Source organism: Chroicocephalus ridibundus, chromosome 9 (assembly GCF_963924245.1).
Source record: "Chroicocephalus ridibundus chromosome 9, bChrRid1.1, whole genome shotgun sequence".
NCBI classification, from domain to species: Eukaryota; Metazoa; Chordata; class Aves; order Charadriiformes; family Laridae; genus Chroicocephalus; species Chroicocephalus ridibundus.
In genome coordinates this window covers 38,340,319-38,358,516 of record NC_086292.1, presented here as the reverse complement: position 1 = coordinate 38,358,516, position 18,198 = coordinate 38,340,319, and the positions used below count along the sequence as shown (strand labels likewise).

Here is an 18,198-nt window from a genome sequence, read left to right as displayed (position 1 = left end):
CGGATTAAAACCTGGGCAGCAAAATAAATAAAGGAAACATCACAGGAGCCGTGCCAAAACCCATATTTTAAACTCTTGCTACTGTACGGGTTGGGACCTGGTCACTATCCACACATGCCAATGGCCTTGGGCAGCCGGGGCTGGGCCAGGCACATGACAGGCCCATGCCCGCCTCACAGCCCGGCCTCTCAGACATTTCTGCCTCAAAATAAATCACGGATTTTTTTTTTTTTTTTTTTAATTCTTCTATGTTCTAGATAATTTCAAGGACACGGCGGGCCTGAGCTTCCCCCGACACTGCCTCGGCGGAGACCGGGCCCCGCAGCGCACCTGCCGCCCTCGCATGGAAGCGACGGCCCCGGGCAGGGGCAATAAGGTGGCCGCGCGCCCCATTCCTTTTTGACCATTTCTTTAACGTTTAAGTCACAACCTCCGTGGTTTTCGTGTGCACAGAACACGGCCCGCGGTGGGGGAGTTGTGAAGGGAAGGCGTTCGCCGCGGCTTGGGCCCGCCCGGCTGCCGTCCCAGATGATCCCGCCCCGCCGCCCTCGCCCCGTCGTCCGCCCTCCCTCCGCTCCCCGCCCCCGGCCGTGGCGTAGCCGGGCTCGCTTTCCGTGATAGCTGCGAGCGGGGCCAGCGCCGCTCCGGGTGTGTGCGGGAGCCCGAGGAGGGGGGAAGCGAGCGCCATGGGGGAGGCGGCTCGGACTCTCCGCCGTCCTTATTAGAGCCGCCGCCCAGCCCAGCTGGAGCCATGGACAAAGCCGACAAGGTGCGGGGGGGCGGGCTCGGCGCGGAGGAGATCGTAAACAGCTGCGGCGGGAGGGTGATAGCGACGCCCCGGCGCCGTGGTGAGGGAGGGGGGCGAGCGGCCGGGCCGGGCGGGAAGAGGGGAGCAGGGGAGGGGGAAAGCGCCGGGCCGGCGGCCGGGCTCTGTCAGGCCCGTCCCGTCAGGCAGCGGCGAGCGGCGGGGCAGGGTGCGGCCCGCGGCCTGCGGAGGCCGGTGGTGGCTGTGAGGGAGGGACGGGGACCGGTGGTGGGGGAAGGGGGACTGCCGTACCTCCCCGCTGGAGAAGGGACCCTAGTGGGATTCAGACGGGGCGTTTTCAAGGCTGGAAGCGGGAGCACGGCGTGTGTGTGCCGGGTCGGTGCCGCCCGGGGCGGGGGGCCGGGCGCTGGCCTCCTCCGGGAGGCGTCGGGCCCGGCCCGGCCCCGGCATAGCCCGGGCTCCGTCTGTTGGGGTGAAGCCCTGAGCGTCTCCCCTCGGTGTTGGCAAAGGGACGGGAAGCTCCGGTTTGGCCTTCTCCCTCCTGTTCCTTCAGGCTTTGTTTCCAGCTTAGGGAATAATTGCAGTCAGTGACATTTAATTTAAACCTGCCTGGTCGCTAGATGAGGCTTTTATGGGCTTCTTGATAACTTTGCAGTGTGAGAGGCATGTCACTCTTATTGAAATACTGTAAATACCAGGTTCAGGTTGAAGTCTTCAGTGTTAGGACATAGCCGATGGTCTCAGCTGGTTAGCTGAGTGGGAAAGGGCTGGGTAAAGCTCACTAATTCTACAAGTTGCTTCCCCCCCCCCCCCCAATATTTAACTTGGCTTTGTCAGGGTAATCAGTTTGCATTACTCTTAAGAGCCTTCAGACTGTGGGTATGGAGAAGCTTAAACTGGGATTTAAGAGTTCATATGATTTGTTACATATATGCAATGAAATGTTTCATCGTCAGGAGGTAGATCTAAACCATATATCTGACATGAATGTTACTATCCATAACAACCTGACCTTACTTTTAAGCTTCTATTGCAGCAGAATATGTTGCAAATTTGTAAATTATTCCTTTTTTTTTTTTTTTGTAGCTTTCAGCTTTGGTGTCTCCAGGGGTTTTAACAGTAGGATTAATCAATAAAATAGCACTAGCTCCTGTAGCAAAGTAGATACTGAGTAATAATGTACTCTGTAAAGATATGTTACTTTTCATTTTGTACATGTGTCTAAGGAAGTTAGTGAACATTGTGTTATTACAGTATGGCTCCCACTGTTTCTTTCTTACTAGGCTTTCTGGTGTGATAATGATTTTAAATTCACTTTTTTATGTTTTCTTATTTGGCTTCATGTAGAAAAACTGATCTTACTCTGTAAAATTTGCGTTAATCTGTTGTACTCTTTGCTTTAAAATCTTGGGGTTTGTTGTGTTGGTGCGTCCCCCCCCCTTTGGTTCATCTGTAATTAGTACTGCAGTACGCTTGTGAAATATTTATTCCTTGTTGCTTGAGCTCTTCATTACCTGAGGTTCACACACACGTGCCCCTATCAAAACATTCTCTTTTTATTTGTTGGAAATAGCTTGTGAAAGCTGAAAATACACTGTGCACTGTGAACAACACAACAAAAGTGTTGACTCCAACTCTGTGATTATCTTAATTCAGTGCAGTATTTCACCTTGGAGGTGCAGATAAGCTCTTTGAAGCAGAAACCATCTCCTTGTTTATACTGTTTGCAGTATATCTAGTCCTGTTGGTTTGTTATCCACTAGTAAGGCTTCTGGGCAGACAAATAATTAATACCTGATGAGTTTCTAAAATGATTCAACTATCTGGTTGCTTTTGTCTTCTCATTATACAGTAGCATCTCGATTAGGGGATCCCTTAATGCTTTGGGTTTGAACCTTTTGTGCTGTAAGAATTTAATGTAATCTTTTACTAGTGTAAGTGTTCGGTAAGGTTGCATCAGTTTTGGGTGCTGTTCACTCATTTCTTTGATTTGGGCTCCTTTCTGCACCTGTATTGCATGGCATCTGATAAATGAATATTAAAGAATGTAGATGCATTTTAACACTGCTTAACCTCTTCTCCCTTTCCCCTCAGAATGCTCTCTCAGCCACAGTAATGGTAACTGTACATGCTGACAGGAGTAACTACTGTGGAATTAGAATATGAAGGAGCAGAACTATTGTGCTATGTTAAAGTATAGTATTTCAAGAGCAAGGGGAGATTGCAAATGCTTTTGATGGGGAATGTGTTTGAACAGAGTTTTGTGGTGTTGGGTCAGTAAATCGGGATTGAGATGTCATGCACCAAGAACATTTGGACACCTAAATGACAAAAAGATGTCACTTTTAGATTGCCCTTCAGGTTTCTGTGACCTTAACTCTGGTATGACTTTGCTTGTTGTAATATGCTCAGTGATGTTTTGGCAGCTGACATAGAAGAAATCGTAATGAAGCTGCTTAAAAACAATTGTTTTATGATAGGATGTGTTATGATTTTTGTAGTGAGTGTGGAAGCTTCAATCTATGCCAGAACCAAAACTGCTCGTGTTAAAAAGTGTATGGGTTTCAGCAGTGAAGTGTAGGTTATTTTCCTACGAGAGATAAAACTTAGCATGTGACCTCTGCCACTCTTTCTATTGAAGCTGATTGTGGTAGAAAACTAAAGAGAAACAACTTCCCCTCTTAAAGGTACTGCTGTGCTTTGATTTTTCTCAGTGTCATACCCTTGTCTTGCCCTGTGATTAAGACATTTGGTTCCATTAGCACAGTTGAGAAATCAGGTGAAGTTGCAAAATCAGTGACCTGTGTTTTGTATTAGTATTGCTTAAAGGCAGCCTGTTCTGCTTGCCCTTACTATTCTTGAGTGTTCAACAGTTGGTTTGATAACATGCTTGCAATAGAAGTAGATCTAGACCAATGTTTTGTACTCTTTATCCTATCCGATTTCCTTCAATGTTCCTTACCGATGGCAGAATTTTAAACTGAGGCAAACTGGGAAAGATCACTGTGCATGTTACTTCATCTTCAACCTTGAAAGTGCAGAAGAATATGGGTTTTGTGAGAGATTTTTTTTTTTTGTTATAGAGAATATGTTCTCCGGTGAATTTAGATGTTATTAATATGATACACGAACATCTTGACTTTTTGATCACAAATTTATTTATCATTGACTTGTTTGTGGAGATGAGGAAGCTGATTTGCATGAATGGTTTGTATTAATACTTTCAGTACATAGGCCACAAAGCACTCAAATATTTCTACTTCGCATTGATAGTGTGAGTTTAAAAGTTTGTATGTACTGTTAAATGCTGTAAACTAGATAAGTGAAGAGGATCCTGTTGGTAGGGTTTTGTTTTTTTCATCTTTGGACAAGCTTTGTAGCTGTTAAATTTTATTTTTCCCCCTTTTTTCTAGAATATTCTGGTTTTGAGTTTAAACATGCCAACTTGTCGCGTTGTCCCACTTGCTTATTTTTTACATGTGTGAAAAAAAAAAAACCTTAATACTGAGCTTTGTTTTATTCTGAGCATGGTACTTTCTTCTGTGAAAGGGAAGGGGATTATGCATGGTTCCCTTATTATGAGCTGAGGGAAAAGGGAAAGACTGACTTCATAGTGTATTTGCTTTAAGTGTTGCATTGAAATTACTATGTTTAATCTAAATAGGGAGGATCAAATTTTGTGCTTTGTTAAATGGCCTGCTGCTGGTGTTTCCAGTTGGACTGCATATTTACCATTCCTGAAGTATCTGCCACTTAGAAGGAACTAATTATAGAAACAATGACTTCCATATTTGTAAAGTTTCTCTTAAAATAGATGAAATGTGACCTGTCTTACTACTGAAATGACTTTTAAATTATGAAATCCAAAATTCAAAAGCAGGGTTGTTTTTTCTTACTTTTTTTTTTTTTAATTTGAGCTATGTTTTTATCTTACACTTGTGATGAGACTTCTTGTTTCCAGACTTGGAGACAGCAAACCAGCTGATTTTATTATAGCCCTCTGAAATGTGCCATGTGTCTGTTTTCTCACCCTGTGAATGGTAAGATTGATATCCAAGTGTTCTCTTCTAAGAGAGCAAGCTGACAGAGATCCTATTTAATGGAAAATGCTGAATGACATTAAGCTACAATGAACAACAACTTTTCTAAGATTAAACATACAGTGCTATAACTATAGGACAAAGTTTACCAGTCTGTTCCTGCTTGTGTCATCTTCGGTCTTTGCAGCTGTTGATGACTACAGTAGCTTTTATATAGGAAACAAAGGGTCTCTTCAGTATATATGCTGTCTAGAAAGAGTTGTAATTGTTGCACTGAAATATGTAATGACCTACTGCAAAACATTTTGTAAATTGAGAGTAGGGATATCTACAAAAGAGACTTCTGTATAAATCTTGGTTTCTTTTGAAGGAGTGTGCTTACACTAATAGGCAACTGATGGAAAATCTGATGTTTCAGCTGGACTTAAACTTATATTTAGAATCGAGTTTTGTTATCAGAGGTCAATTTCAATAAAGCTTTGTTCAGCTTTTTGATGTGGAAGGTTGAATAAACATGAAAAAGATGCACTCAAAATAAAATTAAGTTTGGTCTTGCGGTATTTGCAATATTTGCCTTTAGATTGCCTGATCAAAAACATATATTACTTTATATTAACTGTTTAGGGGTTGACTCTGCATTTACTGCTGTAAGTGGCAAAGTGCTAATTTTTTAGTGGTTGCAGACTAGAATAAACCTCAATACTGTGAGAGCAATTACAGCATAAATTAATATCAGAAGTTGTCTGTTGTAAGGATTAGCAAAAGTGTAGGAACCTTCCCCAAATTCTTTAGCATTTGACACATCTTTCTTGTCTAATTCTTTTTGTTTGCTTGTGGTTACAAACCAGTGGCATGATCAGTCCTGTTAGTTCTGTTCATCTGCACTTGTCACTCCACTTGTACTGGGTGGATGAAGACTTTGAGGAATCACATTTGTACATATTTGCGCGTGCTTTGATTTATGCACTTAGTATTTGTGTCTGAAACAAAATGCGATTTAAAAAAGGATCTCCTTTTTTATTCTGGAGTTTTATTTCAGTGGTCATTGGTTGCTATTTCCACTGAGTCTCAAGCATGTCAACACGGTATTTAATAAAAGTAACAAACTGTTTTATTTGGCATTATTTCTATATCTGGCCAAAGAAGCACAGAGACAACCTGTTAAAAGAAATAAGAAGCCTCAGTTGGAGGCATTTTGAGATATTGAGATATTTGAGATAATGAGAAATTAGCAGCACTTTTGCTATTACTAAATTGGTTATTCTTTTCTCTTGCCTGTTTTACTTTCTCTTCCTACACTATTAAGAGAATAATATTTTTGTTGTTCTGATGATGTATTAGGACCCAGGAGACTTAAAATGCCATTTATTAAAAAGAGGAGTTACCTCGTTGTCTATCTCTACCATCCCTTCCTCCTAGCTGAGAAAACTGGGGTCCTAAAATATCTGCTTAGATAACTTTGGGCAAATTCCTGAGGCTTGCTATTTTGTTTCCCTCGTGTGTCAGATAGAAACCACTAGCCATCTGTGAAATGTACTGAAATGTCTGGATAATCACATTGGAGAGTTATTTCTGTTTATATTCTGGTTTGGTTAGCAGTCTGACCTGACTTGGGCCACTTGCTTCCCCTTTTTGCTTTAAGTTTAATAAAGTTTTGTGTTCTTATCTGAAGACACATCCTATGTAAAAAGGAACTTTTAAGTATTTTAGAGGGACTGCTAAAATACTATAAGGAAGCAATATGTTGAAGTTAATTTTGTTTAGTTGTCAATACACTTGAGCTGTCTTTCTGTTTTCTAGCTTGAAGGGGAAATGGGTCCTTGTCTAATGAAATGTATCAGTTGTGCTAGAGGTTGCTCGTATTATGCTTGCAGAATGATTTTGAAATACCCATATTAAGGTTTTCAAGTTTTCAGTTCCTATTCTGATATATATATATATATATATATAAAGAGAGAGATAGATAGATATAGTGGCTACAGAACAAAATGCAAAATTTAAAAACAGGTTTACCCTATAAATTTTTCTTTTTGGTGAAATAAGCTTCTTAGAAGCATTAAAAAAAACCTCCACAAACCAAACAAACCTGTAGGTACAGATTAAATTGCATAAGAGAAAAGTGTTTAAGGTGTAATGCATGTAAAAGATTTCTGAAATGCCATTTTGATTCCTTTAAATAAAAGACACTATCAAAGTTCTGTAGGCAAAAAAGAAATTAACTTTGACATACACCCATATGTGTTTATGATTACAGGATATTCTGTATCTTTATTTTACCATTATAGACAAGCTAAATATGTTATGAGCTGTACAGAAAACGGTAATTAAATGTATCAGCCAATTACTCTGTCATAGCAATAGTTAATCATTACCTGTGTAAGAGACTGGGCAACAGGAAAAGAAACATTAAAGTTGTCCTTCTAGTTTGGGCATCTCTGAGTTGCTGAACCCAGCAAAATCAAGCAGAATAATTCAAATGAAATTTTCCAAAACTTGTGAAATTACATGATACCAGTGTGTTGTGCGTTATTTTTTTAAAATAAATTTAAAAAAACAACAAAAAACCCAAAAACAAACTACAAAGCAAAAATACTACCAAAAAAAAAAAACCCCACACCAAAATCTTAAAGATGTATAGTCCTATTTTTATTGGAAAGATTTAAATAAATTGAATACTATACAAAATACCTGGATGGAAAAGTAAGGTAGGGATTATCTTTGCAAATGACAAGAAATACTTTGCTATGGGAGCCACTTGGCTCCTGTTTTGATCAGTTATATCTTTTTTTTTTTTTTTTTTAGTACTTGATGTGAAAGAGTGTTATCTTATAATACTAATAATGAATGATGATATAATACAAATCACAAAAATCATTGTAATGGGACCGTTCTGCAACTGTCTTGCCATTAAGGAATGACTTTCATATTTCCACATTAATATCCCAAAATAATGTAGGGAAAGAGCAAACAACCAGACAGGAAAGACCTTGGGCCTTTATATAGGGAATCTTGTCCCAACCTGTATCATAAATAAAACGTTTTGACTATTTTCCGAGCCAGTACTGGAGTGGTTTATAATTAGTATCTTGGCTAAAGTTCTCTTGACGTATTGCTGGGAGATAGTGACCAGCAGATTAGGAATAGTTGTCTGAAAGCACATTAATACCATATCTGTAAAGCACTCACCCTTAGTTTTACTGTTGAATTTTCTAAGGATGAGGCAGTCTTGGTGTGTTCCTTTAATGTTTATGCCATCTAGTTTTGTAGGCCAGCCCACAACTGAATCTATTCTTATGCAAATATTTTTGCCTGGCAATCTTGAAATAGCATGGAAAAAAAAAAACCTCTTAGTTTTCAGGGAGGGGTTTGAGTGTCAGTATTTCTGTCACTTATTACGTGATCACAGTACACAAGCACTTGACTTTTTTTTTTTTTTTTTGTTAAGGAAAGGTGTTTCTGCCCATGGTGCTGTGTGTTGAGGAGGATGCCCTGGGGTTTTGCAGGGGATGGGCAAGTGACCTGGTGGCTGCGGGCTGAGCCTGGCCTCAGGGAGGGTGCTCTGGGGCCAGCAGGGCTTCCATGGCTGTGGCACCAGCTCCCTGCTCCTGCTGCACTGCTGTTTTTCCTCTGCATGTAACTGAAGGAGTTGAAAAAGAGTTAACGTAGAAGGAAGAAATGTTCACTTACTACCTAACAATCAAAAAATGCATTTAATTAATATTATTAATACCACTGTAATGCAGACCTTGTTGCACAGCAGGTAGTGATGCTTCTGTATTGGCGCTTATAGTCGTAAGCATTTTCAGAACAGTCATTTATAACCACTTTTTTTGACAGGGATGGTGTATCTTGTCACTTGGTAAGACATACTTTTTTCCTCCTGCCACTCTTAATTCCGCTTTTATCCTTTTATTTATTTTTTTCAGATATTTTGTTTTCCTTTTTGGATTGCTGCTAAAACTTCAGGTCTCTTATGCTACAATTTTATCTGTAAATGACTCATGTTCTTACTCAATAAGATATCAAAGCAGAGGCTCATTTTGTTGGAAGGGACATTTTCTGCTTTCCCAGCACGCTTTGACAAGTCCAAAGACGGAGAAGCTTCTCGAGAAATGGTTAAAAATAATCATGGACTCTATACTTCACAATTTTTGCTTCCCTCACCCATTTTGTACCTTTTTTTTTTTTGAATCCTCAGTTCATTTATAAACAAGCTTTGGCCTTGGTCACTGTGGCTTGTGGAATGTCTTACCATCAAAGTTGTTAAGGGTGTAACTTTGATCTCAAGTTAATACTTGCAGACATCCTGCAGACAATGGTCTTTTACCCTAAGTAATGTTTCACTTAGAAAGCTTCCTCCTGTATTTATAAAGTTCACTTTTGGTGAGGTGTAGAGTATTTTGGAAAAAGTGAGTGATGTTTAAATAGAAATTATTTGGTGAACTGATATTTACAGGAAATGGCTGATGGCAAAATTTGAGCTAATACTGCGTAAAATCTCATGAAAGAAGTATGAATTAGCAAATTTGATGATGGACAGGTAAAAATAAAAAGAGAGGAAGACACTTCATATATAACAACACTTTTTGTAAGAAAAGTTGGATTCCACTTGTACAAGTCATCCGTATAGCTGTTTTAGAATGACTGCCTTCACAATTACCTAGTTTGAATGTCATATTTGGAGTTGAAAAGAATGCATTGAGCAAAAATTTTGGTTTAATTTTTGAAATCGGCAGGGAATTCTAATATTACAATAAGTAATATGTATTGAAAAGACTTCTATATTGTAAAAATATAATGCATCAGCCACTGGTAGTTATGATGATATAATAGTGAATGTAATACTTATGTGAAAGTTAGGGAGTTTTTAAAGTCTCAACTATGTTTTCTTTTCCTCTCCTCTTTCTTGGAGTGCATGACAGCAAAGTACTTAAATACCAGTTGGTTTTCACCTCATTTAGTGAATTACAGCGTAACTCCTCGTCTTAGTAATTTACTTGATGATGATTCTACCTTTTGCTCAGTAATTATATTTTCTTGTATGTAAATGTGTCAGACTAACTAAATAACGATCCAGTACTCTGTGTGAGTGGGTCTTGACCTTACTTTTTCTATTTCAGTCTGATACATTGAAGTATCTACTTATCAAGTAAAAGTAGCCTTTCTCACTGACTGGGACAGTTGTATTTTCAAAACATTTTTGGACTTGCCCCTCCCACCTCCTCTACCTCATGCTGCTAAACAAATATGGCATCTTATTTAAAAAAAATAAATTTGGGGGGTGTTTTGTAATAAGTTTGTACATTCAGGTATTGGACAGTAAAGCAGCCTCTAGTTGGATTGTGGGTTTGACACAGAGCAAGGGCATGGACTGAGAAGTGTGTGGTAGACATGGGACTACCTGCCATGATGTTTTCAGAGTTTCCATTATTTAACTGTTTCTGTTCCTGTGGATGTTGTACAGGTAGTGGCAAGGATATAAGACTGCCCACAGCACATCAAACCTTCAGGCTCTCCTTTTTGTAAAATAAGTGCATGTCCTCATACAGGTTATGTGTTGCCTTTGGAATTCTTTCTTAGACTAATGCAAGGAAGATTTTCTGGAGTCCCTGCCTGCTTTAGAGAGAATCTTCTTAGAAACTGGTATTCTATGAGATACTAATGTGACGCAAGTGTCATTAAGCTGATATCTTTGTACAAAAAAAAAATGCTTTTTGTCCAAATGTAACTTACAATGAAATGTAGAATTTAAGGGTACTTTTGGATCTGCAATTGTCTTATTGAATAGAACATTTTTCGTTGTTTAAGTATAAGATCCAGCTGTTCCATACAAGACCAAAAGTGTGGGTAAAAACACCTTACAAACTGCTGAGGGTACCTTAAGGATTGGAGGAGATACTTTTCTATGAAAGCATAGTCTAAAACTTATTTCTAAGCAGTCTCTAATGCCTTCTTCATGGCAGAACTTAATCATATTCTTAATGCTTTAAAATGTTAAAATTGTGCAGATGGAATGTGTGGGGGGGGTTCTTCTGTGATACACCATCTATTTTAGCAGTAAACCTATGGTTTACTGCTGAGAAATCTCTCTTATAATTGCCTAGGAACGTGGTCAATTTTGTATAGTAGGCCAGGCATTACTACATCTTCCATATGTTGGTTTCACTTCTGAAAGCCTACACAACTGTGCTCCACCTACAGTGCTAATTTGATTTCTTTCTGTGCTCAGACTAGTATATCCTCTGCAGGATCTGAACTTCAGTCCCTTTTAAATTCGTTAGTGTTTCTATTGCACTTTGAAAATGTAAAGGTTAATACAAATGTTAAATGTTGGTGATCTGTATTACACCCCATGCTGTTTGGAAGGATATAACAAGCACTTGCTGACTGTTTTCCACCTCTTTCAGATTACTGCAGAAATACTGTAGTCTTATCATCCATTTTCCTGCTATTTGTGGTAATTACCATACAGCTTTACGAATCTGTATTTTCCCAAACAATTAATGATTGTATTAATGAAGACATTATTTCTTTTCTCTTTAAGAATGTCAAGCTGTCAGCTGAAGTAGAACCATTTATTCCTCAGAAGAAGGGTCCAGAAACACTAATGATCCCAATGGCACTTCCTAACGACAGTGGAGGAATTAATGGCATGGAACCAACTCCCATCCCTAGCTACCTGATCACTTGCTATCCATTTGTACAGGAAAACCAATCCAATAGGTAATAAGTGGTTGTGATCTTCATGGAAGATAATATATTTTTGAATTAGTTTAAACTTTTGGCAGACTTGAGAGGAGTCGATGACTGTTGACTGTGTATTCATTTTGTTTACGGTATTTAATCTTCTGACCCTTCATGGGTGAGGATGAAGTTTCTCTGTTGCCAATCTTTTTTTTTCTTTTACTTCCTTCTCTCTACTTTTCTCTATTCATATTCAGTGCTGCTTTTCTTTCCTTGGATACAGAGGTCTGGTACAAATCCCTCACAAAGTCACCTGCTATGCTTTTGCATCTTCCAGGGCAGTAAAGAGGTCTGTGTCTGAATCTCTGATGCTGAAGCAAGGCTCCAGGTGTCCAACTTGGATCCTGACATGGCAAAACAGTATGCAGCTGACACTTGTATTGAGTGTAGCTGTATCCTGTTCTCTTTGCATCACTAGTTAATACATTGAGTTTAGGAACTCGTTATTCTAGCCCAGATGTGGTATTCACTGTGAATGCACATCTTCAATGTTGATTATTTTGTATTGAAGGCATAAATAATTGTTGCTGTTTGATTTTTTTTTTTTTTTAAATGTACCCCGTGTTTATTTGGACAGCACTTTAGTGCTGCTGCACTCGAATAGGTAAGAACAAAAATAATCCTTTAGCAACTGCCTGCTGCAGATCTGTAAGATTATCCTGAATCTTTACTTTTCCTGTTCTCTTTCTCTAATATTCGAGCCTCTACATTTTCCATGTACACGGTCTCCTGGTCTCTTGGGGGTTTGAAGAGAAAGAGAATTGGGTTCATAGTTTCCAAGGGAGTCTTTTTGTAGTATGCTGTATCACAAATAAACACAGGAAGAAGTCTCCATGCTTGGTTTCAGTAGTAAGTTTGTAAATGCCTGTTTTCATGTGTGCTTCTTCAGGCCTGCATTTACATAGGTATTTTGAACAAGGGTGAGTTGGCAACTTAACATTCTGAAGCACTTGGTCCCCAATTAGCTAATGAATGCTAGTGTTTGACATGTCTGCTAGCTTACCTTGTATAAGCTTAGGTATCTTCTTAGGTTATATGTGTTTTCTGAAACAATGAAATTGTAATGGATCTGAAGTACTTGTCAAAGGAAATGCCTACATTTTATTTCTAAGTTTAATATTAGAAATTTTATAAATTTATACAAATGCCAAGATCAACAGAGATAATGATTTTGTGCGTGAATGTAATTTGAGCTTATGAATCATTTAATTGGCATCTCTAAGAAGTCCTAATAAATTTAAGTTCAGTTATTAAAAGCTAGGAGCTCATGAAACAAATGAGTTGTGGTTATTTGGTTGGTTGGTGGGTGGGTTTTTTTTAAGGGGGTGGTAGAGATCTGAATTTCTCTGAGAGGAAAAATCTTACTGAGCAGTTGTGTTTCGTTTTGATTTTTACAGACAGTTTCCATTATACAACAATGACATCAGATGGCAGCAACCCAACCCAAATCCTGCAGGACCATACCTTGCTTATCCTATAATATCTGCGCAACCACCTGTTTCTACAGAATATACGTATTACCAGCTGATGCCAGCACCATGTGCTCAGGTCATGGGTTTCTATCATCCTTTCCCTACTCCCTATTCTGCGCCCTTTCAAACAGCAAATGCTGTAAATACAGTTACTACAGAATGCACTGAGCGTCCCAACCCGTCAGGCCAGGTCTTTCCATTATCCAGTCAGCGGAGCAGAAGCAGTAACAGGGGACCAGTCATACAAAAAGTAAGTCTGGTTTTTAATAGGATAAGTAGAACTGTATAAAGAAAATATCTTTGCACAGGAAGCATGCATCTCATTTGAGCAAGAACAGGTAGTATCAATAGAAGGAAAGGTGGGCAGAAAAGGTGTTAAATCAGATATTAAGAAAACTCTGTTTACACAGACATTCTGTGGTAAAGTACTTGGTGAGTTTGTAAAGTCTGGAAGTAGAACATGGGGAACTCCCTTCTACTGCCTCTCTGCTGGTTTGGTCTGAGCTTAGAATTACTTCATTGGGGAACAAAGGAAGTATATCCCATACATTCTTTACCTTTTTTTGATACTTCCACATCATAACGAACAGTTCATGCAGAAAATACTGCGAAGAGGTTAATAAATCAAACATTTTCATGAATGTTTCCCTTAATCTCTTTGTCTTTAAACATGTGGCTTCTGTAGAGAGCATTAGAACTTTTAATTGCTTTACTTGATCACAGCTATGAAGTCAAATCATATGATTTATGTTTATGTGTGGCTAATCTTTTAAAACAGCAACAGCAGTTACAGACGCACATAAAAAGTAAGCGTCCTCCAGTGAAAAATGTCGCCACTCAAAAGGAGACTAGTTCATCAGGTCCTGAGAACAGATCAAAGATTGTTTTGTTGGTCGATGCATCACAGCAAACAGGTAATTTCTTTCTTGTCTTCTAGGTGTACAAAACATGTTAGTTACCATCTTTCCTAAAAGAGTCCTTCAGACTCTTCTTGAAGGAGTTGATTATTATTAATAGTTGGACCTAGACATATTTTTTAAAGAAATTCAATGCTGGTTTTAATTTTATTAAAAGGAAATTGTTGTCACGTGCAAAGGCTTTGGCTTTTTCCATTTGTTTTTATGACGTGTAGGTTTTTCATGCCTCTTAACAATTCCTGCACAAGTCATTATATTTTTATTGTGTCTTGCAGACTTTCCTTCAGATATAGCTAATAAGTCACTTTCTGAGAGCGCCTCTACAATGCTTTGGAAATCAAAAGGGAGGCGCAGAAGAGCTTCTCACCCTGCTGCAGAGTCCTCTAGTGAACAGGGTGCAAGTGAAGCAGACATTGACAGTGACAGTGGCTATTGTAGTCCTAAGCATGGCAATAACCAGGCTGCAGCCATGACTTCAAGAAACACGGATTCTTGTGCAATGAATGTATGTAAACATAACTGAATAACTTACCTATACTTGTATCCTACAGGCTAATAATAAAAACTACTAAAAAAATATTTTTTTTCCTTTTCAGGTTGTAGAACCATCAATGAATACAAGTAAGCATTGTCTTCAGCTGGTGAGCTGTTTAAAATTTGGCTGGGTCACGTTTGTACTTTTGCTTTACATTTTGCTAGGAACCATCTCTCGTCATTCTTTCAGCGTGCTACTCTAACTGATCAGATACTTCTGAAGATATGTCTTTGCTGTGATTTCCACCACCTCCCCCAAGACCGCCCCATCACTTGTTGAATGAACATGTGTATAAGTAGCTATCACTAATGGTTTATTAATAGCTGCCTTTCTTTAAAGGATTAAAAAAGCCAGAGACTCCAGTGACAGCATTCAGGCAAAGCTGTGCTTCTGTTGTGTTTTATCCTCAAGCTTCCTTACCCTGTTGGACTCCAGTTCATACCTGGGGAGTAATAAAGCCAAAGAAGTCTCATTCTCAATTTTGAGAATTACTCATACTTTTTTCAGAAGCTTTAATGAAGTACTGTAAACACAAACAAATGTTTTGGTTAGTCTGATAGTAGTGGGTAATGCTAGTGGCTATTACTTATGACTGGACCAAAATTGTTATGGATGTGAGCCTGAGATATCCTTTGTCTGACTGCTTCTTGATGATCAGGTGTTGGCAATTTGAATGTCTTGTCATCTGACTCTTCCATAAAGGCAATTCTGTGAACTTACAAAAATAGGTACAGAAGTTAATGTTGTCAGAGGAGCTTTAGAATTTCTCAGAGAACTTTATTTGTATCAAAATTGTGTTCCTGGCTCTGGTGGCATGTGTATCACTATGATGTATTCTGTCATACCAGTTCATTTTTTCATAGATGGCGCTTCTCTTTCAGCTGGTATGAGTTGGACTAATGTAAATTCCCAGGCAACTCAAAAAAAACCTTGGATTGAAAAAACTCAGACGTTTTCTAGAGGTGGAAGACAAGCTGAGCAAAGAAATAGTTCACAGGTATATTGTTAACAGTTCTAAATTTAAGTATTCTGTTTCTTGTAATATATGAAAATAAGGAATTTGAAATAGATTATAAATTTTAACATATGAAGAATAGTTAATGAAAACAGTGAATGAAAAGTGTAGAAACTCAAAAGTCCAGTTGCAAATTTCTACCTTGTATGTTTCTTGAGCTAGTGCTATATCATTCATATATATATCTCTCAATATATCATTCATATATATTTTTATATATATATAAAAAACAAATTTCACGTACTTGGAAATCTTCTGCCTATAGCCTGTTCTTTATATGTATCTACTTAAGAAGAAAGTTACATTTATAAAGTAACTTGTGAAATTAAGACAGTGTGGGTGTAGAAAAGTTTAGTTCAGTTGTTGATGTATTCACAGTTTAGGAAAAAAAGTCTGAAACTTTCTAAAGGAGGATTATGATGTGATAGTGAACTAGAACCATGTGTTCTCGCTCCTGTTGTCTTTGAAACTTTCTTTTTTTAAATTACATACCATATTATTTAGCATTTTTATTAATAAATGAATTAAAATTGTTTTATGCTAAAATCTGAAGAATATGTTTCTGTGAAACTTCCTTGAAGTGGGACAGGATTTCTGTAATTAATATGTGAGCAGAAAGTGTTCTTCCTAATTTTGGTAGTCTAATTTTATTGAGGGGGGTGGTTCAGAGGGGGACAGAGAGAGGGCTGAAACATCTGCCTTTGCTTAAATATAAGTTTTGCTTGAAGTGGGAGCTTTGTCATAGATGTAACGGTATGTGCAGATATATGTGAGCTAGCTTGTGCTGTTTAGAGTTGGGGTTTTTTTTAGATGGAATTGTTAATTTGTCTAGAATTTTCCCATTTGGTATCTGTGGGTTTATTATATAAATAAGTTCCTTGATGCTTGTATCTGGAAGCGTAGCAGTTCTAAATCTTTTTATAATCTGTAGTCAAATCGGAGGCTTTTAGAAGCCACTACTTGTGGTTTATGGCATTGGGAGAGTAGGAAGGACCAGATTTCTTTTCATGCAGTCAGTATAGACTCTAAATCTGGCAGTTATTTTACATATTTAAAAACAAAGCTGGCACAAAGAGTTCTAAATGAGGTTTCCCCAGCCAAATTTACTGTACCTCAAGGCAGAATTGTCCTAGAAATTATTTTCCTTTGAAGCTAAATTTGTACCAGGTCTGTAGGAAACTTTCTTGAGAAACACACTGGTATGAGATCCAGTATTTCAGATGGAAATCATGCTCTGCTTTCAGCCAGCCATTCTTGTGCATGGGTTTCCACCAATGTAATAAACAGACGAATGTTTATACCACTACACTTGAGGGCTCCAGTCCTTAGAGAACTCTGTGCCTATGCATTGTTATAAAACACATGTGGAAAAGGCAATAACTGCACACAGAATAATTAGTGGGAGAAAGTTCTTTTGATCATGGTTGCAGATAGTTCTGCAGGATTGATGTCTGAGTTCTGCAGAGTCACCAGCAACTCTTCAGGTTTTCTTTGTCTTTGGCAAAGGACCCTATTTTTTAAATCAGAAATGCGGAGGTGAATATATAGAGATACTGTATTTGTCTTAAGGGAGGAGGAATAATCTGATACTGTCCATAGAATATGTTTGTGCAGGTGTAAAAAACAAAAACACAACCCCTCCACCCGGGGGGGAAAAAAACCCAACAACAAAAAACCCAAAACACACACCCAAAAAAACCCACCAAAGCACAGTTTATTAAATCTAATTGTGTAAAAACTGTATCTTCTTAGCTGCTAATTAGCAGATGAGAATGCCTTACATGCACGCACACATATCTTGAAAAATCCGAATTGCAAAATGTCAATCACGTTCATCATTTTTCAGTCCGGTTTCAGATGCAGAGACCACAGCACGTCTTCAGAAAGAAGGCAGAATTTGCAGAAACGACATGAAAAACCTGTAACTACAAGCCAGTCAAGTAGAACAGAACAGAGTCCTGAAGCTCTGTATTTTGAGGTAGTGTTGTATGAAAACTGTTTCTGCATTATAGTGATGCAAGTTGTGTGTGGAATAAGTGATGCTCTCAACAGGGAGAAGTTGCAAAACATGTGACTCCAAGAGGTGCACAATATAGGGCACTAACTTAATTATTTACATGATGCTTTCATTGTGTATGTACAAAGACTTGTATTTGGGTGTTGTGGAAAGATTTAGAATGTGCCTGAGTGACAAATTACTGTGTTCTCTGGTTTTTATCCCCCTTAATTGTAACTGGATTTCTTTAGTGTAAAACACTAATAGATTCTTTTTTTGAAAAGGTTACTCAGATACAGAAATGCTGTGTTTATTTTTTCATCGCTTTCTATTTGTGTCACTTTAAGCCCTTCCAGTTCATGTGGGGCTTCATGATTCAGTTCATCTAGCTTCAGCCGCTTCAGTTGATGCTTTTCATGTGACTTGGTTCCATTCTCTTCATTCTTAATTTGTGTATTGTTTAGGATGAAGATGAATTTCCAGAGCTAAATAGTGACAATGGCAGCAGCAAAAGTAGTAACATCCAGCAGAAGATTTCACCCAAAGTAGTAAGTAATTATTTTGTTTTGCAAAGCATTTTTAAGTTTTAATTGTTTTGAGAGTATTTAATTTGTGTAATTTTTAATGAATCTTTGCTACAATACTTATAATGCAGTAATTGTGATGTTCTTAGGGATGCGCGTTACCAGTTTTGGATGCTAAAGAAATGCCAA

At 38.4% G+C, this 18,198-nt stretch overlaps 1 protein-coding gene across 1 annotated transcript in view; it reads left to right on the top strand.

Annotated features, from left to right (window-relative positions):
* The first annotated feature begins 542 nt into the window (after window positions 1–542).
* Window positions 543–18,198, top strand: part of SECISBP2L (SECIS binding protein 2 like) — a 31,155-nt gene continuing 13,499 nt past the window's right edge. Inside the window, exons 1-9 of the mRNA XM_063346099.1 lie at window positions 543–769; window positions 11,351–11,529; window positions 12,948–13,272; window positions 13,801–13,936; window positions 14,215–14,444; window positions 14,536–14,560; window positions 15,356–15,471; window positions 17,336–17,467; window positions 17,950–18,033. Coding sequence (XP_063202169.1) covers window positions 752–769; window positions 11,351–11,529; window positions 12,948–13,272; window positions 13,801–13,936; window positions 14,215–14,444; window positions 14,536–14,560; window positions 15,356–15,471; window positions 17,336–17,467; window positions 17,950–18,033 — 1,245 coding nt within the window. The 5' untranslated portion in view covers window positions 543–751. The remainder of the gene's footprint in view (window positions 770–11,350; window positions 11,530–12,947; window positions 13,273–13,800; window positions 13,937–14,214; window positions 14,445–14,535; window positions 14,561–15,355; window positions 15,472–17,335; window positions 17,468–17,949; window positions 18,034–18,198) is intronic.